Raw genomic sequence first — 27,063 nt, 5'->3', positions numbered from 1 at the left:
AACCTCAGACTGGCCAACGTATCTAAGATATACTGCTGTAAATGGTTTTGTCCGACCCGACCACAGAAGAGTTAATAGAAAAAGGCAATTTCCTCCTCGTTCGTCTCCTTCGCTGCTGTAAAGAGGCAGCGATATAAAAAAAGAGACAGTTTCATAACCAGCTAAAAACTCCTTGTAGTGTGTTTAATCAGCGTGTGCAGTTTGGTGCGGATAGAAAATAAAAAATCTGGTTTCATCAGGGCTTTGATGGAGGAACGAGTTCTCTGGGTGCACTTCTCGTTTTAAAAAGGGGATTATTGATTTACTTGAGACACCTTGAAACGAATGGGTTAATGACAAGTGAGAAAAATCCCCCACCTGCTGCTTTGAATGTGTGTGCACACGCTGACGGGCTCATCGCGCCGGCTGTCAACAACATCCAGTGGCAGGAAGGAAACGTTGCGTCTGCTCGACTCATCTTTATGAGCCGTTAATGGGCCTTTAGTGCTGAAGCCGAGATGTGCAGGCTTCATGTCAGGATGGATTCGGCAATGTCCCAGTGACTGAATCCAAGTGACTGGTCGTCCTCCCAGCGGGTCCAGACGTTATGCTTTCATACCCGTGAAGTCTGAAGAGCCTCCAGCACTGAAAACTCACTTTTTTGTTTATTTGTCAAGGTTGTGAGGCCTTCAGTGAACTTTCTGCAGATTTAAAGTAGAGTTCTGGAAAGTCCACTTCAGGCAGACATCAGATTTGAAGGTTTCACATAATCTACCTTCTGTCTTGGACCTTTGTGTCAACTTGTTTCTGTTGTATGAACTTTTTATGTTTTAAACTTTCACCTTGTTTTCTTTCTTTTGTTTCCTGTTTAATTCTGAAGCTTGTTTTCCTGTGTGTCTCACTCACTTCACGAATTCATGAGGACGATTGATAGTTTTCACTGAAATACAGGACGTGATATCAGAGTGTGTCTGAAATAAAGGGACAAGATCTCACTTCCAGTAAAGGTTCAGGTTGCGGTGGAGGTGAGGTGGAATCCTCCCCTGCACCAGGACACCTAGAGGGGGTTACATCTGACCCTGTATCACCCTATCAAATATGGATATGAAAGGTTTCTGTGAGTTTGTCTCTCCTTCCCAGACTTCTCTCAAACTTTCACTCCAATTTTCCCCCCACAACTCCATGATGCTCTTGTATTTCTAACTCTACAATTTTATCGTCTTTTCTTTTTTCTCCCCCCGACACTTTCATATCTCCACCTCTCCCTCCTTCTCTCGATTAAACCTCTGTTCCTCTCCTCCTTCCCTCCCTCCCCCGACCTTCCCCCTCTCCCCAGTCGAGCAGTTTGCCCTAAACAGAGGGGTAATGGAAAATAATTAGTTTGAGCAGTAATCAGAGATAAGCCCCCCCACCCCCACCTCGCTCGCCGCTTTAATCGAGCATCTAATTAAAAGAATAGAAAAAAAAAATCCAAATAAATCAAAGATCTGCGCTTGCTAATGCGTGTTATTGCTGTTGTGAGCAAAAAGCCCAGATTAGCTGCTGTTCTTTCCTGTGTTCAGGGGGATTAGAGATGAACTAACTCGCTTGGCAATGCCTGTAATTTGATTTTATAACTGTAGGCAACACGATCTGCATCCGAACCGTCGATGTGGATCTGTGTGTCGTCACTATCGCTCCCTGCTGCTGGAAAAACTCCTACTCAGCAGTTCCTGGAGGTGTGTGTAACCTTGACCTTTGTCAAACCACCGAGAAGGTCGAGGGGGCAAACTTCTGCAAAGTTCACGGACACAAGGGAGATGAAGATTTCACCAGCTGTCAAAAAAAATGTTCCTCTTCTGACATTTCTACAGCTCTCAGTCCGTTTGGCTTTTTTCAGCCTGTCTTCTCGTCTCTTTCTTCACTTGCATCTCTTCGATTCTGCTCAATTGTTTTGTTTTCCAATTATACCACAAATAGGAAACACTGACAGTGTGAGATCTTAAAACTAAAAATAATATATCAGCTAATATGAACAAATATCTTTTTATGGGTCCTTTAAAGTTTGTGAACTTTATGATCTGGGATTGATCATTTGAAATCAAAACCGTGAACAGCCTCTTCACGGTTCCTCGACTTGGAGTTCAGTGTTTAGCATGTTGGAGAGTATCGTGGGTTCGTGAACAAAGTGAACACAATCGCCTGATGTTGATTCTCTTCCATGTTGTGGTCAGTAAGACACAGATTTCAGCCACTCTGGACTTTCCAGGGGTCTTCAAGTCCACATTTGTCCGAGCTCACAATGCAGATTGTTCGGCGGAGGCACCACTGAAGTCGCGGTATTGAACGACGGATTTTCTAAGAGGAGTGTATTGACTGTGGCTCTGTAGCCCACTAAATCCATGCTGGTATTGAATAGGGTCCATAGATACTTGGAGGAGAAATTCTATTAGGTCCAACTCACCAGCCCCCCCGCCCCCCCCCCCAGGGAGCCGAATCAATCCACTGTGTGCGTTGGCTGTTGTATGAAGAGTGTGCTGCCTTGTGTGTGTGTGTGTGTGTTCGTGTGAGAAACAGGACGCCGGGGTGATTCAACAAGCGCTTCACACCGACAGACCCAAGACATACGTGCACACGCTCACGCACAAATCGTACACCCACTCAGGCCACCTTTGACATAAGCGAGGAGAAGGGATTCTTCTTCAGCTCTCCCCGTCTTGCCAGATCACGAGGAAGAGCTGCCAAGGTGCCGTACGTGAGAAAGTCATGCTCGCTGCACCATAAAGACCACATGCTAGCAAGTGAGTCACAGCGAGGAGCTGCCGGCCCCAGCATGGGAGGAAGAATGTGAGGATGGAGCGAGACGAGGAAGGAGAGAGAGGAAGGAGAGCGGAGCGGCCGGGAGGGAGGACGTGCGTTTGAATTCGTGTTATTCGAGTATATTTTTGAATGGATATATGTCCACACTTCCTAGAAGTGCACTCTGGTTTTTCTGCTTCAAGGAACGTGAAGCCATGTGTCCGGATCTCTGTATTTACTCTGTGTTTGTTGTGTACATGCACGTCAGCTTTTATATGAAACATGCATGACCGAGAACAAGGGTGCATATGTCACATTTTGTTAACGTGTGTTTCTTGGTATGTAAGTGCTTTTCCACAGCGTGAACACGTGTATAAAGAGCGTGTGATCAAATATACATGATCCCGTGTCACTAAGGAAACTCTTTTGATAGAGCACGTTTACACATAGTGTCTCAGGTCTTCAGCCACGTTAGCGTGACGCTCATTGTAAAGAAAGATAAACTGATAGATTATAACTACGTCTTCAATTAACCTCACCCCCACCTGCATGTCTGCGGACTGTGGGAGGAAGTTCCCGGAGAAAACAGGGAGAACAAGCAGACTCCACACAGAAAGACTCCTGTTAGACTGGGATTCAAACTGAAAACCTTCCGGCTGTAAGATGACAGTGCTAATCGTGACCATGCTGCACGTTTTAAGATTCAGAATCTGAACCCACTGTTAGGAAAGAGTAGGTAAACAAGTAAAAAGTACAAGATAGAATCACAGACAGGTCGAAAAAAGATGTAGTTATTTCATTCAGGAATCAATATCTTAACCGTGCCTGGAGGAATATCAACTTCTGAGTTTTGAGATGTTCACAGATTTAGATCCACGAAGACTTCATGGGAGATTAGAGGTTTGATGTGTGCGTGTAGGCGTGTGTGCTTGTACCTGTAGGATTTGGCATCGGTCCGAGGAGCAGTCGATGTTCTCACAGGGCTGGTACATTCCCAGGGTCACACAGTTCAACAGGATCACCATCATGCTGACTCGCTCGAACCACGTGCAAACAGCTGGTTAAGGACAACAGCTGAGAGAGGGACAGATGGACGTCTGCAGCTTTTCACATGCATCCCTCCAAAACTTCATTTCAACATTTACAAGAGAGGTAGAACGGGACAGGCCATAGTCGTGTGACCCAGCTCATTACACATTTAAAACACAACTAAACAATGACTTGCAAAAAAAAAGGCTTGACACGGATCCCTTCCTGGAACCAACGTCTGAGGAGCTCTTCGGATCAGGATACAAACCTCCAAGGCACCGTCTCTCTCTGCAGCTTTTAAAATCCCTTTATTGTCACGTCACGGTCGTGTGGAGCTTAAAAAACAAAGCTCCGACACCTTTTTTTGTGATTTCTTATAAACAATGAATTGCAATTTGAAACCAGTTCGAACTGAAACACTTTGAGATTGACAGTGCATGCGTTAGAGGGGTTATTATTGCAAATAAACAGTTATGATGATAAACGTGCAAATACATTTATTGAGGACTGAATCGATTTTTGTTTGCATATCATTTCCCTTCAAAGATTTATCTTCTCAGATCCAGAAATCAGACGTGTGTGTTTGTTAGGATCGAGCCTTCAAAATAAAAGCTTGGGCCTTGGACAGTATAAGGAAGAAGGAAAAACAAGAGAATTTATATTGATTTTTAACTGAATGTATTGTCATCATCATATTAACTATGAAAATAACCATAACTGTGTTATCAGAGTGGATGTTATGCTGCTTGAATGTGACCCTCACAGATCAGACTCGTGCTCCAGGCCTGTTCTTTACACAAACATTCACACCAAGGTGCTTTCAAAAGTTTATGACGGACCATTGAAATAAAGTATCAGTGTAAAAACTCCACAAATCGAACAAAACTACAGCCAACAAAAGGAGAAGCCTGGAGGGTCCAACTCGGAGTGTCACAGTTTTAGAGAACAGCTTCGACTTTAAAGAGCAGCCGTGATTCTTTTCTTGCTAATGGCTACGTGTTGCTGGTAAAGTGCAGCTCCCAACAGCAGCTGTAACACGGGATGAATTGCTTTAACACTAGAATGTGTATGTAACTTGTGTTTTATGTGTATTTTACCGTATCACTCCCTGGACGCTGGTGCACTCAGAATAAATCTAAATTATGCAGCAAAATCGTCTCTACTAGACGCTAGAATACGATTCTACCAGCATCTTCTCAAACTCAGCGTAAGGAGATGATATCTGTGTTTTTGAGGGGGAACCACACTTGTTTAGCGTGAAGGTTAAACGGAGCGAGCAGAACATGTAGAACCAGACTGTGCATGCCAGAGAAAAATAAATGACAGAAACAAAGCAGCCGAGTGGGACGGAGCGGTTTCAATATGCATTTTCCTGCGTGTTCAGGGAGCGAGCACGCTGCTTGGCTAACAAGCGTGTGAAGGAGGATGTGCTGTGGCCGCCCAGGAGGTCCAAGCTCCTCCTGGGGCTGCACAGCACAGGATGTTGAAATGTCCCCCCCCCCCCAGCACCCAGCAACTCACAGCCTGCAAGCAGCTACAGCAAGAAATACGAGCCGAGCACAGAGAGATAAAGGAGAACCGGTTCTCTCCTGAACTTACGACACCGAGCGTTTGAACAGAGAGAATTCCCAGTGAAGATTTAATTCTCCACATGTCTCGGCCCCAACCTCCCCACAAAGGGATGGACGACTGTAGATATCACAGCACGGATAAAGATAGGCTGTGAGTGGGCAAAACACATGCATGCAGATAAACACACAGACAGAGCCGCGTGCACACACACACAAACACACACACACACACACACACACACACACACACACACACACACACACACACACACACACACACAAACACACACACACACACACAACCAAAACGCCCACTCGCAGGCAGAAAAGTCCACATACGTGGATTTTTGCACGTGCAACCGAACCGACACGTTAAAAAACATAAACGCTCGCACTCAGCCGCCCACACGCTAACACACATGCACGCACGTATGCATCCTCAGTTGTGCACGTTAAATCTCTCGTTAAATCAAACATTAGATTCCATGTGTGTCAGCAGCACAGATATTCCGCACTGCAGGGAGCCATGTTTAATACTGATGCCCCAACGGACTAATAGCTGTAAAGCTGACACGGGAGACAAGGTAAAGGGGACAGATTTGTCATCTAATACTTTTCAGTGCAACCTCACAGGCTGCGCCGCCAAGCCGACACCACGGAAGGCGATTGATCTCACGGTGTATTACTGTACGATCAATTTTTAATTGGGTTATACCTTCTACATCTGGCTTTTAAAAAGCGTCCCCCGGAAGGTTCGGGTGATTAAACGCACAGCGAGGGCACAAACTGTCACATATATATATCTGTTCACTATATATATATATATCTCATATGCAGAGGAGTAGTGCAGGTTTAAATTCTACCGTATATGAACTAATTCAAGCACACTGTATTAACAGGGTTTCTGCAGGTTTCAAAAAGTTCAATTTAGGACTTTTTTTAGGATCAATGAAAGTTAAAACCTAAGTCAAGTACGATAGATATGAAGGAAAATCAGAGTCCAGATTTACTGAGGTGGTTAAGGGGAATTAGCCGAATAGAGAATAACCGTGGAAACACCACGTTATCCCTCAACACAGCAGGTATCCATCCAAATTCTGGCCGAGCAGTTTGGAGACGATCAGTTCCACGTTGGACTCGATTGTAGTTTTATTGCGTGTCATTGCAAACTGCCACGAAAACATTTCTCTTTTAAAACGTAATCTCCAAGCACGATGGAAGTAGCCACACCATAATAAAAAAAACACCTATAAGCTTATTCAATACCTGGGATGTGATATTTTAGCATATTCAAGACTTTTTAGGGCTCAGATTCAGATTTTAGATTTGTTTTAAGACGCTGCAGGAACCCTGATTAATTTGAGTAAAAAAGATAATACTCGATTAAGGTACATTTTATGGATTCTTCCTTAAATTAAATTTACGAAATTACATGGAAATCTGTTAAATGGCTCATCCTGTTCGCTGGAGGTAATTAACAGGATGTTATATTTTTTAAATATGATAAAAATATTATTCGAAACATCACAGCTCAATTCCTTATAATTCCCTGTATCTCATATCCTGGGTTTTGCCTGTTGATGCAATTTAACTTGATAAATACAGAATCAAAATATAATGTAACTTAATTTGTATGTAGTAAAAATAAATTATACAATAATCTGTCTCTCCCCCCCCCCCCCCCCCCGGCACTGCCTCTGAACACACACCACCTAAAACGCTCGTCCCTCCCCAGCACACACACACTTTCATATCAATATCATGGTTGGAGAAAACTGCAGGTCAGCGTTTTCTTGTTCCCCCCCCCCCCCAGTCCAAGTAATGATGGCAGCCTTAAGGGCTGTGTGAAGATTATCTCAGGGTTATTCCCACTGCAAAATGCATTATCTTAAAACCACAGCCGCCATGAGTTTCCCAGCATTCCAAGCTTCTCATGCTCGCCCGCTGTACCCGAGTGTCGGTCTTAAAAACAATGAGTCAATTAGTGTTGAAGCGTCGTAGAATCCTGTTCCTCACACAGCGGCGCTGAGACTGGAAGGAGAACGAGTCGGAACTCAAAGCTCAAACCTCCACTACAGACAAGGTGTTGGAATAAGATTAACTCAACACTTGTTAAATAAAACAGCTTCTTTTAAAAAAACGCGGAGTAATGACAGAGTAGGTCGGCTGCTGTGTTTCCATCCACTGGCTGTCACTCACTTCCTGGAAGGAGCCGGGAACGTAAACTAGAGTATGATTAAAATAGTTGGAGGTGCAGTTTCACTGGTGGAGCTTTGGGATCGCTCTCTGGTGAATTTGAGGATTGGTGTCAGGACGAACAGTCGTTAGGTTTTGTTTTCTCTCTGAGAGACTGGAGGGAACTTTCTAAAAGAGCTTCTCAGGGGTGGTGGGAAACTAAAGCTCAGGGTTTCACTGGAGAGGAAGACGTGTTCATCTCAACTGGTTGGTGTTTCCCTTTCTTGTATTCAGCTGGAGATTATTGCTTCGAAACCATTCAGTGCTGATTTTCTGATGTTGTCCCCTTTGGAAAGACGAGTTGATGCTGATTAATCACAAAGGCAAATATGTAAAGTAGCTCATGATGATTTATCTGTAAATTATGTTTCTGCTTATGAGTCAATATGATGGAATAAAACATGAAAACTAGACGTGACAAGCTCTAAAAGTCCAAGTTGTTGCGTTGAAGTTTTTGTCTGAATCCCAAAACACAAATTCTGCTCATGTTCAGGTTGATAGTTTGAATTGTGATACTTGAAAATGTTAAAAAGAATCTAATGTTCAAGGAAACACATCATTTTCCATTTTCTGACAGAAGGAACTCTGCAGAATTTTGATATTCATTAAAGAATATGTCTAATTTAAAATAATACACAAAAAAAATCATATTTTCAGTTAAAATCAATAATCCACTCAAACAGACAATCTTCTGTCATGTTGATAACTGATCAAACTCAGCAACGTGACGACAAAGTTTAATTCGAAGCCTCAGGAGCAGATTCGGTTATGTCACAGATCTGGAGGGAAACTAAACTCAAGGATTTAAAGGGCCAGATGAAACTCAGCGGCTCCGGAGAGAGAGAGCTTCGGTGTGACGGAGCCGGGAAGAGCTGGGAGGTTGAACGTGTGCGGCAGCAGGAGCTAAATGAATCCTTAATACCTCGCCGCGTGGCATCGCTCCTTCTAACCCCGTCTTCGTGTCTCTCTGCCTTTTCTCGCCCTCTCGTGTTTTTATTGTTTCCAAAGAGACGCGCAGGAGGCAAACGACCTCCGGTTTCCAAGGCAACCGATAGAGTATAAAATTAAGTGAATAGTCACAAAGGATGTGGAGAAAGAGAGAGAGAGAGAGAGAGAGAGAAGGAGAGAACATGAGGAGACAGGCAAAGGTTATTTTAGTTTTGGTTTCCTTAGGCGAGACCTGGTCGTGTCGTGAGGTTTCACTAATGAAGCTACGACACTGGAGGAGCTTCTAAGAGATGTTGCATTTAGAAATGATGAAGACCAGATGAAGAAGAAAGTAAAATAATTAAATTAAGGTCCAACATGCGACTAAAATCTTCTACAATTGATATTTAAAGAATATTGTGTCATATTTTCAGTTTTTTAAGTATAACCATGTGTATGTAAATTGAGCAGACAAGTTATAAACCAGTCGTACGTTTAATTTCCCTTTGCTTTAAAAGCTTTGTGTCTTTTTCATGTGCAGCTCTCAGCACATTTGATGTATTTATTCCAACATTTACTTTTCTTCTGTTTCTGGGTTCCTTCTCCTCTCATACTTTACAAACTGATCTCACGTCAAACTGATCTAATGTTGTCATCTGTCTGTCAGACGCCCACTCGCCTTCATCCCTCCTTCTACCCATCTACCGTCCAGAGGCTGGCAGGTCTTTTTCTTCACTGGAATTTTCCATCAGGGTTTCTTCGATCACGCACAGCTGACTGGATAAAGGGAGTGTGTGTGTGTGTGTGTGTGTGTGTGTGTGTGTGTGTGTGTGTGTGTGTTGGACAGCAGTAAATGTCATGGGATATCACATGGTGATGCTTCACAGCATCTCGTGTCAGCTCCTCTTTTCTCTAAGCTGTCAGGTCGAGTGCACGTGTACACACACACACACACACACACACACACACACACACACACACACACACACGTGCACACATACTCACAAGACTGTACGTGTGCACGATGAAGGTTTCTTGGATAATTGTCGACTGACTGTAACAACAGAAGTTATTACTTGTTCCATGATGCTCTCGTTACTCATCGTCCTGCTGCCTTCAGGGCTTTGACTCATTTCTGACTTCTGTCTTCGCACTCGGCTGCACGACTCAAACCGACGCTCGTGTATCAGACATAAACATGTTAAACTGTCAACACTATTAACTGTTAACACTGATCAAGCTTTTTATAATCGGTTCTTATATTTAAGAATCAAGTTACGAGTCAGTAAAGAAAATATATATAAAAATATCACGACCACGATCTAAACGAGCCAAAAGAAGAGTGGACCAATGACTGCTTAGAAAATCTGATCATCAGATTAAATTCATTCATTCCTTCAGGTCGACTTCAGACAGTTTGTGTCATTACCTGCTCTTTGAGTGACTTTATATATATATGGAATTAAAGTTATTATTCTATTGTTTCCTTCCCGCCCTCATGCATTTCTTCTGTGTCATGTTCTTTTACCCGTCGGATGTGTTTCCTCTCACTTGTGTTTCCTCTCACTTTTTACTTTCTGTCAGTTCATCTGTTCAGCTCCTCCGTTCCCTCGTGCCCCTGCTCCGTTCCCTCGTGCTTCCCTGAGCTTTTTTTGACTTCGGTCCCTGTTTTTGCATCTTGTTGTGCATCAGTCTGCCAGTCGGAGCATTTGTAAAGCCTGTTTCTTCACATTGAAATATCTTAGCTGCATCTACCTGCTTCCTGTGTGTATATGTGTGTGTCTGTCTAAAATCCCAACGCTCTGGCTTTGTGGGACTGAATGAATCTTCCAGGTGTTGGTGCATAACGAGCAATGAAGGTTTGTGAACGTGCAGTTTGTCTTTTACATCTTGGAAACAAGCAATTATTTATTTTTGATCAACTCTGTCAAGACAGCGAGGTGAGAGAGCTTCTCAGCTTCTGGTTTGTGATGTCGCCAGTTATCCCACGTTTTAAAGGATTAATCAACTTTCCACCTCCTTAAATCTCGGACTTATCTTTCTGTCTGTCTCCCCCCCGGTTTTTCTTTTCCCCAGATGGCCAGTTCACATCTGCCAAAGGATTCCTTGAGACAAGCTCTGCCCTGTTGCTGTAGCAACCAGCGCTGAAATCAGAAAATATTAGGAACCCTGTGTCGTGTGTGTGTGCATGTGTGTGTGTGTGTGTGTGTGTGCCGCAAATCACACACATTTTAGTCAATTAATTTCTCAGCTGATGATTTGATCTCTTAATCAAGGATCCAGTCTGTTTAAACTTTGTTAAGTGATAAAGTCGCAGTTTGCTGCCGTTCATCAAACAAGACTTGAGTTTGGTTTCATAATGAATCATTAATCTTTTCTGTTTTAGCAGCTGCTGCGTGATATCAAAACCATCTGATGAGACCAGTGCAAAACACACACACACACACACACGCACGCACGCACGCACACACACACACACACACACACACACACACACACACACACACACACACACACACACACACACACACACACACACACACACACACACACACACACACACACAGGGAGATCCACGTCTTTGCTGGGATTATCAGCGTGGAGTTAATTCAGCTTCACCTCCTGGAAATGGACTGAGGAAGATAAAGTGCAGCAGCAGCAGCGCCGACTGAAGGCAGATAAAGTTCTGCTGGTTTACCAACAGCTGCCAACTCAGGTGTCTTCTAACGGTGGAGGTGCGATTCCGGGAATGGAAGAAGGAGGGAAATGGTCGGTAATTACAGATAGCAGCCTGCGTGTGAGACGGGAGAAGACGACACACACACACACACACAGATCCGTCCTTTGGACCATCTGGTGGGATTGTTCTGTGCTTTCCATGTGTTCTCTGCATTCCTTTGTTTCCCTCCCTGTGTGATGTAGTGTGGCGCTAATATGATGCGGATGTTAAGTGTGTAGGTTTCCTCTCCTGCCCACGACCAATGTTTCTCTCTATTTCCATCTCCCAGCGTTGCCAAGGTTGTGTAACCGAGAGCAAAAAATAAATAAATAAATCCCAGACTGACCAACAATTACGCAATACAACTATTGATAGAGCGGAGAAAATACCAGAGTGTCCCAGTGATGGAAAATATCATTTCAGATAGAATGACAGAGCTCATATCTCTACCAATACCAAACAGTCCCCTGAAACTCTGCATGAAATCCGTCATGTACTAAACCCTCATCCTCCCAGTTACACACTGGTCATAGTTACCATTACTTGTTACCAAGCAGCAGCCGGAAAAAAACCATCACCTCAATGAAACTACGCTGTAATGTGACTTTTATACATAACTGAATTATGATGATACATAAATCATTTCTTGTTAAAGGAAACCAGGTTGGAAATAGCATTAAGTTGCAGTTTTTCTATCAGTTCATATCAGATGTACCAGGACAAATATATTTGAGATAAGCCAATATTGGCCCATTAAATCCGTTAGACACACATCTGTCAACTTTTATTTTTACTCTAACTCTAAAAACACATAAGTCAATTGAATACCCAATCAAAGAAAAAAATATTATTAAGCCACGATTTGCAACTGTTGAGCAACTGTTGATCAGAAATTAACTGTATTTATAAGAAAAAACTTTAATTTGTGTCGTTAGTCAGATGTAAGGATTCTTCTGTCTTATATATGATGAAGAAAGTGAATATTCCTGGGTTCAGTCTAAATAAACAGTTAATTTAATATTGTAAAATTATTAATGTTTATTTTTTCTATATTTCATTGACCAATCAATTAACTTATGTATTTATTAATTGAGAAAAATAACTAACAGATTTGATCATTGAAGGAAGAAGTCAGTCTGTAAACTGATGGATATTTGAGTTATAATTTTTATCATTCAACTTTTTTCATTATTAAACCGTTTGACTGTCGCCACTTCACAAAGTCTCAGAAGTTATCACGTCCGACAGAATCGTCAAAACTACAAAAATCTGATAAGATCAAAAACTTTAAGTTTGACTTCCCACCAAGTCTCAAGTCTTCTGCTGATCTCACCCTGTCACTCAAACATCTTCTTCTTTTCATTTCTCATTTTTCCTCATCTTTGCTACTTAGATATTTTCCATCTCTCTGTCTTCATCCCTCCAACATCAATTAGTCCCAAACTGTGAGTGAGTGCTCAGTCCTTAACTCATCACTGTAATCCGGCTGCGACACAACAAGGTGACATATTAATAATCATGATCTGAACAAGAGGAACACACTGAGGGATCTGCAGGGACAAGTGTCACTTTCAGCGGGAACGAGACGCTTCCTAAATTGAGACACAAATGTCAGTTCTCAGAACAAAGGTACACAAACGTGCACTTGTACACACACACACACACACACACACACAGTGCATTAACACATTAACACATGTCAGTCAACAGTTCCCAAGATAGCACCAGGCAGACAGGCGAGTGTTAATGACAGACTAATGACTGTCATTTACCAAACTTGGGAGAATGGCTTCATTTGAGCCTTTCTCAGCTTCTTACTTTGTTTATCCCAGAATCCAGTGTCCTACACATCCTATCTAACTACATGTTATGTGTTTGTTAGATCCTGAATCTTTCCTCTGTAACTTCTCACTCATCTTCGTCATTACGCACAGTTACTGCTGTTTTCTCTCTGAGGAGCTGAGAAGAGCTGTTTGACAAATGAAGGAATTTATTGCCTATTGTGGAAATTTTGTGCAAATACATCAACTTCTACTTCGAATCATGTCCATTAAAAACTAGTTTACGTTTCCTGAAAACTGTGTTTTTGAAAGACACTGTAATAATCCCCAGATTCTGCTTTTTAAATTGGCCCGACACAGATGGGAAAGTTCCTGCACATCACTCACAGTGTTTTACTGGTTGGTTACACAGGTTGAAGTGTAAAGATATAAATAGATATTTGGTAGTTTTTGTGTAATCCTGCCAACTAGCAAACGCAGATGAAAACACAACCTCCTTGGCAGAGGGGGATCATTATAAATCATACCTTAACAAGTATAAACTACACACGCACACACACATCCAAGCCCATGCACAGGAACCCGCTGAGGTAATTACTGAGTCTGTGGCTCTTTGAAGGCCCCTGCTCACCTTGGACGACCCGTCACTCGCCCCGTACGCCCCCTCCCACCCCCTCTCTCCAGGAGCCATTGTGTTATTTCAGCGCCCGCAGGCTCAGTGGGTGATGTCAAACTGACAATAACACGTATTGGCAGCAACCAGCATGGCGGCAGCGCAGCAACACATGACATCAACAGCGCGCGTCTGTCTGGAGCAGCGGGGAGGGAATCAGGTGGGGGGTGGGTGGGGTGGGGGGTTCAGAGAGGATAGGACACACAGGGGCTGAGATATGAATTAAATCTGCAGGTCTCAACTTCCATGTGTGACCTGACTACTTGTTAAAGTTCTGTAATTACTTGTTGAACTTAAAATAACCCATATACTTAGGGTTACAATATGGAAATCTCCCCTAAAACACCCAACTGACCAGGTACAAGTGAGTCACAGCTGTACATCTGGTAAATCTGTGTAATTTCATATTCTTTTTCGGAGTTAAAATATCTTTTTGATTGACAGTTTGCACAACCGATAATCTACAGTACAAACAGTCACTTCTCCTCTAGTGTCCAATGTTACATCCATCACAGCAGGAGGGAAACAAAGCTCAATGATCCACTGACAGAAGAAATCCAGCCGAACCACATCCATCGATATCGTCCTCCCGATGCTTCAGAGAACTGTCGATATTGAATTATTGATCACCTCCTCCAAACAAATGTCTTAAATATTAGAGATGACACTCAGCACAATAGGAAGAGCCTGCAGCACCGAGGCCAAAAATAAGAAGAGGAATCGATCCATGAAATTGTGATGAAGCAGGGGGAATTTAAAGCCAAGAAGAATGATTGGATATGAGAGTAAACAGAATTCTCCCCGAGGCACGGAGAGGTCAAAGGTGACGCAGGGCATTAAGGGACCATCGGACCTGAAGATCACGTGGGATGGGGAAAGACCTAAAAAGTGATTTCGGGGAAATAAATAGGCTAAACAAAGATAATTAATTCTTATTTAATAATTCTCATTTGTGCATTTGACTCTGACAACCTCATTTATTTGGTAATACAAATAGGACTCACCCTTTTCTGCATTTTCTGCAAATAATAAATGTTTTTTCCTGAGTTTTTGGGAAGAACTCATCTTATTCTACCATCTGCCATCGCAAGAAACTTCAGCTTCATCAATAGATAAGGAACAGTGTCCTTTCTAGTGTCCGGTGCCATAAAACAATCATAGAATAGACTTCCCAACAAACCTGACCCACTGACATGAAGTATAAACTGCCGTGTGGAGGGCTGCAGTATAATAACTGAGGCTAAAGGCAGCACCTTTCTTTTTTAAATAGATTAATAGAGGGAAAATGTTACACTATAGGTTAGGAGTTTCAAATTAATTTTACATCTCCACACTATCTCTGTGGCCCTCCTCAGCAAATGTTACACTCTACGTACACCACAGAGAGAGTCGGTACATTAACATTAAAAATACTCTGTTCTGCAGCCCTCAGACCTTTTATTAAACGATTTCATTTGTCCCCACTGCTGTTGACTCTAACTGCTGTCGGAAGGGAAACGTACGGATGTGACAGGACAGTTAACTGGGGGAAAGGTTGACTGTTAAAACGAGCAGCAGCTTCTGCCACAGAACAAAGGATCTGCACAAAGCTGTGATACAAGAAGATGTCGAGGCTGCAGAATGTATTGTATTAAAGATTTCATTTTCAAATAAGTAATCTCCCTTTTGAAAAGAAATCAATGCTTGTTATTCTGCATTATATTATATTATAATTCATATTAGTGAATGTAAATTAAGGGTTTTTATGGTGTAGCAACACTTAGTATTTAGAAAGAACCTCCTCATATATAACACAACTTTACATGTAAGCACCTTTGTTGATTTGAGGGCTCTTTAATACTTTTTTGGTCCAATTAATATTTTTAGAAATGTCCGTGGTTCAATTCGTAGTCAATTATAGTTTAAAAGTGTTTTTTTTAATGAAGGTGAAAGGTGAAGTTTCCCAGTTGAAGTCTAATCACACAAACCTACTGTAAATGATGAGGTGTTTGATCCACATGTTCTCAGTTCGTCCTCGACAGGCAGCGCTGGTGTCTGGTTTTCATGTCCGCTGTCACTAGCAATCACTTGTAACACACACAAACGCACACTCTCTATTAAAAATGAGCAGAATACACAAACACAACGACGCACATAATCACGCATGACTGACAGATTCTCCCATTCTCTCCGTCCCTCACACGTAACGGTCTGTAAAAGCAAAGGAAAAAAAAAAACAGGCCGCTTTCGGTACAAAATGTGATTCATATATTTTCCTCTACACACTCGTATTACCACACAGACACACACACACACACACACACATACACACACATAGAGACCATCAGTGGGATTTCCTCGTGGGCGACTATTCCCCGTCTGCGTCACAGCGCTCTGTCAACATGTGGCAGCAAGCGTTTCAAAGAGAGGAGAGCTGGGACAGGTAGGACGGTGAGACAGGAGGAAAGAACAGGAACAGACGAAACGACTGCAGCGGTTAACCAGAGCAGAACCGTCGGGCCAAGACTTTTTCTGTTTTGCTTGAAGGAAGCATTTTTGGTGTTTTCCATCTGTATTGTTTCCGGTATATCACGGTGAAATTTAAAAACAGCAGTGATTACAAATAGGCAGAGGTCAGTCACGTCCAGTGGAAGAAAGGAAAGAGGGAAATGAAGCAGTAAAGACGATTAGGGGAAAAGAATACAAAGAGTGATTGAACAGGGAAATAATAGAGAAGATGGCAGGTCCCTGTACGAAGCCCCAGTCTGACAGGTAGGTACAGTGGCATTAGCATAGTGATTAACAGGCGCATTATCATAATGATTTCTACCAACATTAGCATATGCAGAGTGGCTGGGAGAGAGTCCTGGGCGAGAGCCAAAGAATAAAACGTCAAGACGCCGAGAGGAGGGGGGGAGAAAGAAAAGGGAGGATTCAGTGGAGGGGAAGAAGAGGCAGCATCCAAACAGACCAGGAGACAAAGACGATTTGTCCCATCACAGCCTGTTGACAGCTTCAGCTCTGTCCACTCCAACATGTCTTCATGAATAAGTTTACTCTTCCTGCCTCGAGCTGAGAACGGCTGATTACAAGCAACTGCAATTCTGTGAGAGCAGCTTAAAAACTACAAATGGTGGTGTAACACTTAACACTAGTTTCCTGCCAAAAGCTTTGTAATTTTAGGATGAGGGCAGTTTTTGTTTGGTGGTGTATGGAGGAAACGTTTGGTCATTTTGATTCTCAAAGATTGGAATGATGTGTATAACAGTACTTCTTTGATCGGGATGTGAACCAAGTTTTTATACAGAACCTGTGTTTTAAATATCATCTTCATAACCTAATTTCAATCTAAATCAGATTTCAGTCTGAATGAAAGGAAAAATACAGTAATTGTTCTTTTTAACACAGGAAACATCTCAGTGTGAAATCGTTTCTTGAACAAGGCTCGATAAGAATTAATACAGCAGTTAACACGTCGTCCCCTCTGACTGATGCATTCTTCCTTTAGGGTCGATCAATAACAAATGTGCCATTTGGTTTGGGGGCGACAAATGTAATTTTGTCCGGTTGGAATATTCAAGTGAAAAGCATCATTCCTTAAACTGTCAGCAGAATACAACCACAACTACGACATATGGCAGTGGATAGAGGTTAAGAGTAACTGGAAAATGCCACAGAAGAGCGATGATACACCGTCTCCATGAAACGTGGAGGAGGACTGGGACATGGACCAGGAAAGTAACTGTTAAACTTTGGTGTAGATCTGGATTAAAAATGGGCAGATGCAGGAACTTCTATTCACTTTGACGGGAGTGTTTACGGAGTCAGATCACTGGTATGTGTAAAGATGCACGTTAAAACATCTGTAAGTCTATTCAGAGAAAGAATAAAGTTCTTTCACCTCCCAAAATCTTTACACATATTTTAGTCGATCGTTTAACTCATTTCCTGTCAGACGTGTTTGAAACGGAAAATAAACAAAAAACCCTTCAATGCTGGAGTAAAGAAATATATAAATTAATAAATTAGGTCTTTCAGGATTCAACAAAGCCAACAAAAATCAAAGCAAAGCAGATGGAGGCTGCACAAACTCACGCCAAGAGCAGCAGCAGAGCACATGTCATCCTCTGGTGCCCTGCCAGAACGAGACAGGTCTTCTCGAGTCAAGTGCACTCAGATTCATATTGACAGCAATTAGTGACTGAAAGGGCTGAAAACAAAGGTCTTCAAACAGACGGTGGCAGAAACCATCTTTATTTCCCTCAGAGAAAAAACTCCCAGCCGAGGATCCATCTCTACACTTCGACCTCTGACTGACACTGAATCACGCACGTTTGATTCCCGGTGCTTATTGGGGAGCGGTGAACCGAGCAGAGCGCTCAGCCCCGCCGTGCGTTGTTGACTTTTGGATATCACTAACAGTGTCACCTGCAGCCGCTGCCGGTAAATGAATTTGGCAATTACATTGATTTTCTTGAACAAGTCCAGTTTAACGGCATGAATCCAATCATCAGCCGCGGTCACGTCCCTGAGAGAATATTTCCCAGCATCCTCCTGTGTTCAGTGGTTGAGCTGAATCTCTTTCTTTTCCCCGTGCACAGCACTCGAGAAGCCCAACTGATAGGAAACCCATTACCCAACCTGATTTATGACACCCCTGTAATTAAAACGTGGTAATCTCAATGTAATGTATGCATGCTACACTTGAAACCCATATAATTTCGGTGGCAAAGACGTGTCCAAACAGACCATTACAGGCATCAGAGAGCATTAAGCTGCGTCTAATCGCCAGACCAATCAGCAGCCAGACGCTGGCATCACGTGACCAGGGGGGGTGCTCGTTAGCGGTGTGAACAGATGGATATAGGAGAAAAAGCAGATTTGAGTATATGAGGGAAATATGAAAGAGGTCTCCTGTGCTATTTCTACGGAGCCATTCATTGAATTCCAACATGCACAAGTGAAAAGCATCAACAAAACCAGGCGTGAACTTTGACAGAGCCCATATACGTATATTGATGATGTGTGTGTCTGTGTGTGTGTGTGTGTGTGTCTGTGTTTGTATATTGCCAGAAGCGCATGAGGCCACATGTGTTGGTTCAGCGGAGATTGAAAGTGAATTGGAAGCTATTAATCTGACCTGCACTCTCACATTTGGTTTGGAGCAGAATAGATATTCACTCTACGGGTTTCTCTCAGCCCTCTCTCTCTCTTCCCTCTTCCTCCTCATATTGCACCTTCCTCCCTTCTTCCCAATCCACAGGTGCAGGTTCAGATGTGCAGAGCAGCATTTCCCATTTCGGGGGTTTTGAAATCATCTCCCATTAATCCCCCCTCCGCCCCACATGCTCTCCTGATTATCCCTGCTCCTGTGTGAATGGACTCGGTTGTGTCTCTGCCCGACACCTGGTTAACATGATATTCACAGCTTCACACAGATGTGGACACAGTGACAGTTCTCCCTGTTGGAAGCGGCCGTGCTGGGGGAATCTGGAGGAGAAACCGCAGACCGTGACGTGTTTGCCTTGACGTTTTGTTTCTTATGCAACTTCGCGGTGGTTTCAGCAGGGGAAATGTACAATTTAGCAGAGACAAATAGCAATTTCACAGGGATTATGGACTGCTGGCAGCACCTCAGTTTGAATAAGTGACTGTATCGAGTGCAAACAGAAAACTCAACTCTGACACCTTTGTCCAGGCTCTTCCGTTCAGTTAACTGTGTGATATCTAACGGTTATTTTCAAAACGACAGAAAAGATTCAATGAGATAAAGTTCTGGTTGTAACGAAATGGGCCTTCAGCTGATAAATGCTGAATTAATACCACTTCTCATCACATAAACTCATCCAGCAAACAGCTTATAAACACAAAGCAGGGAACTGCCTGGAGTGTTGGTTGCTTTTTCATTCCTGGCAGACTATTTAATTTCCCACAAAGCCAAAGTGAAACAGCTGTGAAATAGACATTTTTGATGTGTGTTAATATTGATGACAGAGAAAAAAAGACTCAAACCAAAATGAGCAGCTGAGAGACGTCGTACAAAAGAGTGAAGTGCAAAGGGAAGACAGGAGGTAAAGTGAAAAATTACAACCGACAGCAATTTGGAATAAGTGACAAAAGTTTGATCTGTGTATTACTGCGGATTGCCAGAAGCGTTATTTTTTATTTTTTTTATATTGAATGCCACTTATTCTTCTCTGCCTAACTGACTGCCTCTCGACACGGCTTCAAAAATGATTTAACGCAATAAAACTACCCGTGATTCACCGTCTAGGAGAGAAGGGATGAAGACGAGTGACAGAGAAAGAGGAAGAGAGGGGGGGGGGGGGGGGGGGGAGCTGAGGCAGCAGCTACGACAGAACTCCTTTAATCCAGACAAGTTTCCCTATGATAAAAGCTCCCTCTCTCTCATGTTACGCTCCTTGAGTTTGTCAGGGCCCTTGATTTTCCTCCCCTGGTCACTGCGGACCACTCGGCTCAAATTTTCCATTCCTGCCCGCATCACTATACTTGACTGAGTGGTTAGCGACCGGGGGGGGGGGGGGGCACGTGGGGGTCTCCAACTACCGAGAGAAAACACGCTGCAAGATGTATAACACAGAGGACATCCCATTTGTGATATGAAAACGTATACTATTGGCATCTTGTCTTAATAACTTGGATAATCATTGTTGCAGTGCAATGCATGAAGGCAATACATTTTAAACTGTACATTAAAAAACTTTATGGATGTTTTAAAGGGCCATTAACAGGGGTGGGGTTTCTCCTGGTGCTGCTTATGGTCAGTGTGTTTGTGTTGGAGCAAGAGATATATATATATATATATATATATATATATATATATATATCCAGAGGAGCACATTATAAATAGGCTGTTTTACTTTGCAGTAATTATCTTGTGTGTCTCTTATTTGCTTTACTTTATCTTTGTCTGGTTTCTCACTTAAGTGATCATCTGCAGCACCTAATGTGTTTCACCTGTGCCCAATTCCCCCCCTCGTCTTCCCTGTGTATTTAGTCTCTGTTCCCCCCCCCAGTCCTCCTTGTTAGTGCATCTGTTTAGTCACTGCCGTGTCCCTGAGGCTTTACTAAGTTTTATTTACGTTTTGAAGCCTGAATTCTGAGTTTTGGATATTTGTATTCCTTCGTACCTTCCACTCTGCACACAGAGAGATTTTCTTCTTGTTCAAACACCAACTGCGTTGTCCGAAGCTTAATATCTGAGTCCTGTGAACAACACATCCTAACGATTATACAATAATATATTGTTTGGTAACAGTGGAGACTGGTAAACAACCAGTATCCCGAATGAATACAACAGACTCGATGCATTTCCAGATCTTATTCCCAGAAATGTATTGCTATGTTTTACACAGGTGCCTCTATCCAGATTATTTCCTTTTTCCACTTTTGCTTCATTCATTATTCACTTCAATCCTTTTTTGCATAATCACAAAAGGTAGATTACAGGATTTCCTTTATTTCCTTTATTTTCTGCCCTCACGCAATTTCAGCCAATATCCCTCTGAAATGAGGATGAAGCACATTGCGCATGCAGAGAGAGAGAGAGAGAGAGTGGACTGAATGTTTTCATCCACACAAAGAAGATTTTACTGCTGGATCAATCTACTGCGCTGAGCCATCGGAGCTCACAATGTGAGAAAGTGGACCTGGTCAATACAAGCCTTTTTCATTTTAGAGAAGTGACAAGGACACACACACACACGCACACACACACACACACACACACACACACACACACACACACACACACACACACACACACACACACACACACACACACACACACACACACACACACACACACACCTCTATATTCACTCATGTTTCCTTCCCTCCAGTTACAGTGATGTGATCGAACACGGCGAAGTGAAAACCTGCAGTTTTGCCTGACACAAGCTCCGTTCAAATATCCTTTAGAAAAGCAAACAAACTAAAAGTCTATATCTCTTAAGCACACAACCTTAGTAAGTAACGAGTAAAAGCTGCAATGTTTCCACAGTTGGTGAAGCCAACCTGCTGGATGTGTTTAAATAGACGGATGGTTTTACATTAAACGTTTTGTCGAAGTGGAGAATTCCTCTGTTCTCTATCGTTAGCTTCGAGGAGTTTGAGACTAAGAAAGTTAGGAAATCTACTGTGGCATTACAATTATCCTCCAGGCAACAACAACAGATGAGCCAAATGGAACAGCCAATTCGAGTTCACTCCGCTGCTAGCATGGATAACCTGGAAACCATTACTTCTCCAGCATGACACAGAGTGATTAATGTTGTTTTCCTCATGCTAGCATCGCTCCTGTGCTCCAATGAAAGTGTGAATATCAGGAAACAAGTGTTTCTTTACATGAGTTTTTGATCCTCAACATGTGTTTGATTCAATTCTAGCTGAAAAGCGTCTTGTCTCTTGGACGTAAATCTCTTCTGTGCCATCATCACAGCAGCAGCTCAGGACTATAACAAAACCTGTTTGTTCCACACAAGACCTGGGATTCACATAACTAGATTAATTTAATTAGATCTTGCACTTGCTCGCACTTTTATAATTCTTAACACTTTCTTTCTTTTCTTTTAAATGACATTTTCACATGTTCTTATGTCACTTAAATTCCTTTCTCTTATATGTTTTTACTTTTACAAACATGTTTAAATTTTTATCAAAATGTTTTTATCTGTATTTATATTGTATGTAAAGCAATTTGAGCTACATTGCTTGGAATAAAGGTGCAATACAAATATTTATAATTATAATTATTATTATTATTATTATAATTATTATTATTATAACGGAGATAAAGATAAACAGCCAGAGAGAGAAATAGACGAACAGAGATGGAATTAAAACCGAAACACAATTAAACAAAGTGTTTTTTCTCTCTCTCTCTCTGATTTAAGAGATTTCCCTCAGGCAGACATTTCATTTAGCTCTGAATGGATGGTTTGCCTATTAAGCAACTCTTATTCCCTCTTCCTCTTCCATTGGTTGCTGTTAAATCAGACCCAGCCACAAGCCGAAGTGATGCCTGCTTAATGAAATGATAGGACGGCTAAATGTCTACAAACACAACGTTTCTTTCCAGCTCATTCCGGCTTCCTGTCACAGGAAATCACTTGTGTCAGCTGGACTCTCTCCTTAAAAGAAAAAGTCAAACACACAAACACTATAATTGTGGCTTTTTCATCAACACACACTTGCTGATCTGGGAAAGTTGTCTCAGACTTTCAGTCATCTATCGAACCACCGTACGTCGTATACAGTGATGACGCAGCATCAGGGGTTCGGGGTCATTGACAAGTTCTCTGGAAGATTGAACCTGGAACCTTCCAATTACTGGATTACCGCACTATACCGCCTGAGCTGTGCCAATCACTTCTACTGTATAAATAGTGCTTCTGCCATTTCTTCTGTAGGTAAAGCTACAGGAGAGGAATGTGATCAGAAGGGAAAGCGATGCAGCTAAATGGAAACTCAGCTTGGAACTGGGGCGTCTCTGAATGTGTCAGATGAGGTGAAACGTCCAAAAAGCCAGTTTTGATTCCCACCTTAATCCATCACCGACTAATGGGGAATTAAACTTTTGACTGAGATAAGGCTTCTTAATGTTTTCTTTATAGCCTGGAAATAGAAAGATGTTTAAATGATGATGAGTGAAGATATCAGAGCAGGAACGTTTCGGGAGATAATCCCTCAATTTGCATTCATCAGGCTTCACACAGAAAAAGGATATGGGCTGGAGACCATGCGGATGCACAAGCTGCGAGGGCAGGTTGTCTGCTTGAGGCAGAAGAAAACTACAGGTACCAGCTCGGGGTAGGGCACTATCAACACACTGGTGTCACTGCTGGCGTCACCTTCATCACACTCCACACCCTCCTCCTCCTCCTCCTCCTCAATCCTTTCTTCTTCTAGAATAATCCGTTCCTCCTCTATTTCCTCCTCTTTCTCTTCCTTTTCCTGGGGACATGAGAGGTGGTACGGGCAAGGGCCGCGGGGGGAGGAGGACGTGAAGGCGTCATCGCTGTCGCCCCCAGATATGGCTGTTGTTACCCTGGAGATTGCTGTCGCCGACGGTGCCGTTGTTGTTGCAACGCTGGGGCCCTCCTCCTCCTCGCTCGTCATGGCAACACAACGGTCTGGAGATGAGAGAAAGAGAAACAGAGGGATTAAAAATAAAACTACACATGTGCTACACTTCAGCGATAGGATGAGCATCATCGAACATATTGTGAAGGATGAATTTAGGAAACTACTTTATTGAGGGTTTGAAAACATGTATGGCCGTGTTGACGTCAAAAGACTGACTCACTAATGACTTGTGTGTGTGTGTGTGTGTGTGTGTGTGTGTGTGTGTGTGTGTGTGTGTGTGTGTGTTGGCAGGGCCTCGACAGTGTAAGATGGACTCGGCACTGGCAGGAGTGGAGCACGAACTTTGGTCTCGGGTTCTCAGAGACTTCAATAGAAACTGACGTCAATTAAAAAAAAGTCGCCCTCATTGGCTTTATTTAGAAGACACATACACATACATACATTTTTATGTGATTAGGACTTTAAGGAGAAGTTTCTCTGATGATCAAATATCAAAGCTATTAGGATAAAGTATCAACAGACAACATAAGCATTGCTGTAACATTGCCAAATAACATTTTTGCTATATAAATTAAGAAATGGGTTTTCCGTCTAAGACACAGTGATGTGCGTTGACCATCACTGAACATTAAATGGGCAGATTGGTCTTTATGCTAAACTATAAGCTCACAGGCTGCTGGCTTCATAACTCATCCACCTCACTGCCAGAAACACAAATAAGAGAATCTCCCAGGGACGAAGGAGGGGGCCGACTCCGGCAGAAACAAGAGGCGGAGAGAGAAAACAAGCACAAATGAGTGGTTGTAAAGCAAAGTGGCTGAATGCTAGGAGGTTGGCGAGAGAAATAAAGGATCGAGGGAAGAGAGAGTGACGAACCAAAGTTCAGTGGTTTAGTCAGGAGCTTTGTGTTGAGAGGGAATCGATACTGTGTAGACTGGAGAGAGAATGGACGGAGCAGGAGTCCTGATATGACTGAGTGGCACCTGCCCATGGATTTCCAATGAGTGAACGGAAGCACGATTCTCAGTGAAAGCCACTGAAAGTCCACTTCACTCCCCCCTCCCCCCCCACCCCGGTCGTTAAAGCAGACTCTGTTTATTTAGGCAATAAACTGGTTTTCAGGTTTACTACAAAGAGACCGACTCTGGTCGACCACCGACACTGAGACACAATCACACAAAGAGGGGCAAGGTGATTTCAGTCCATTGTCACACTTGAATGAAACCATAATGGAAATTACATGTTGTGATCGTTCCTAACAAAAATTCAATTCAGCGCCAACGCCGGCCAAACGTTACAGTTACACCTTCACCGCAGAACGAGAAGAAAAACCCGCTAATTAGAGCAGAGAGACGAGAGAGGAGGAAAAACATATATTCTAACAATGAAAAGCAAACGAGTTTCCCTCTGCGAATCGGAGCAGGGACACAAAAAAAAAGCTGTTCTTAATGCAACAAATCTCTGCATCTGACAGAGTAATCATCAGAGCTTCAGTGAGATAACATAAAACTTTATGGAACCCTGTGGGGAAATGAGCTTGTCGCAGCAGCAGCAGAGTAACGGGATCCCTGCGAGGAAAAGTAAAAAGATGAAGACAAGCGGAACGTTAAAAAAACGAGCAATAAAGCGTCAGTGGAGATTAAAGCAAATGAAAAACTGGATCTTAACAGTTTTAGATTTATTTAACCATATGTTCTTTAATTTGTTAAGTTAAGACCAACAACCCCATCAAGCCGCTGACAATTATGACAGTGTTGTTACGACGTCTCTCAATGTTGCTGAAAGCCTATGAGATGTCATATTATTTTATTTATTAGACGGATGCAGCTTGTAAAAGCTCTTAGTGCAGAATGGAAGGCCTCTTCATTGAATCAGCCCTCTCCAGACAAACAAGACGAGAGTAAATCCATTTAAAAAACTAACTTTTGGAGTCAATGCACAACCCTTTGATTGTTTCCACACTTAAGAAAGTCCTTGAGGTTTTTCCGTGCGATGGCTCTTCAAATGTTTTATGAGATTGCTTGTGTTGTACTCGGCAACACTAGGGCCACCTCTCCAAACTGAAATTGTACATAAGGTACAAGTTAGATTTGACTTTTGGGAAATTCCAGTTTGAAATATTGCCACATTTTAGCGAGCTCTGGCGAACGCTACACTACAAACAGAACTTGCCAGTGGCAGAACAACAAGTGATTTCCAGGGGAGAGAAAATTGCAGTTTTATCCGGGTGAAACTAATATACTTTAAAGATATAATATTGGATTACTGCATAGCTTCACGTACTCGCTGATGCCCGACCCAGTATTAAGTATTAGTATTGGATCATCTCTGGGTTATTAGATAACAAATTCATGAAGATAAGATTTAAGAAATGATTATAACACTTGATTAGTGTGACAGCCCTGTTCCAAGACTAATCAAAAGAAGATATAATCCATTAATATCAGAATGTGGACAGACAAATTCAGATTCTAGGTTTTTTAATGGTTCTCTGGGAGTTTTGACAATGGTGCCCCAGGCGTAATGTTCAGTTTCTGTCAGAAACCCAGATTTTCCTCAAACTTTACCCAACAACCACAATGTTGCAGCATGTGGCAGCCAAACAGAGGACGATTAACTTCGGGGCGAAGCGTTATCCTGATAAGCCGCCGGACTTGCCTCTCCGTGACATTACTCCCGACACCACAAACAGGCTGGAGGCTGGTGAAAGCAAAAAGATTAGAAGTTCAAGTGGATGTTTCATCCAGCCGATAATGGAGCATTGAGGAACTCAGAGTGAAGTGAAGAAAGAGGACTCACAGTTCAAGTGGGATTCGGTTTCACGGACACACTTGGTTGCTTTTTGGACAGATATGAAAAAACGTGGTCAGCGACTACAGACGAGAGAACGTCAGACAGAAAAGAGTGGACGTAAAGGAAGTGCATCCAGACAGTTTCTCCCCATTAAAAGTCCTGTCTCCATTAAAAATGCAAAGTGCAGGAGAGGGTGGCACATCGCGGCTCATTAGGGCCGGTGGGGTGGGATATCTGCTGTTTGCTGTCGGCAGCAACACAATGCGTCGGCTTCACTGCTGGGTTTGCAGCTGTTGTGAATGTGAAGCCAAATAAGCTTTAGTATCGTGAATGTGTCCAGAAGCTTTAAACTTTTGTGCCTTTAAAGCGCAAAGGGACGTTTGCAATATTCACCACAATATGTCCCAGATTGCTTGGTGCATTCTCTAAGTCTCTGCACCTCTGATGAAACACACCATTAGCCTCCGCACACTGTGTTTCTACCTGTTCTCT

At 42.6% G+C, this 27,063-nt stretch overlaps 1 protein-coding gene across 1 annotated transcript in view; it reads right to left on the bottom strand.

Annotated features, from left to right (window-relative positions):
* LOC117765129 (voltage-dependent T-type calcium channel subunit alpha-1I-like) overlaps positions 1 to 27,063 on the bottom strand; it is a 173,146-nt gene that overhangs the window by 102,729 nt on the left and 43,354 nt on the right. The window contains exons 2-3 of the mRNA XM_034591429.1: positions 23,420 to 23,828; positions 3,693 to 3,804 (exon numbers count right to left, since the gene is read on the bottom strand). Coding sequence (XP_034447320.1) covers positions 3,693 to 3,804; positions 23,420 to 23,811 — 504 coding nt within the window. The 5' untranslated portion in view covers positions 23,812 to 23,828. The remainder of the gene's footprint in view (positions 1 to 3,692; positions 3,805 to 23,419; positions 23,829 to 27,063) is intronic.

Source organism: Hippoglossus hippoglossus, chromosome 1 (assembly GCF_009819705.1).
Source record: "Hippoglossus hippoglossus isolate fHipHip1 chromosome 1, fHipHip1.pri, whole genome shotgun sequence".
Classification (NCBI taxonomy): Eukaryota; Metazoa; Chordata; class Actinopteri; order Pleuronectiformes; family Pleuronectidae; genus Hippoglossus; species Hippoglossus hippoglossus.
The sequence above is the reverse complement of the archived record's forward strand: the minus strand, read 5'-3'. Positions and strand labels throughout refer to the sequence as shown.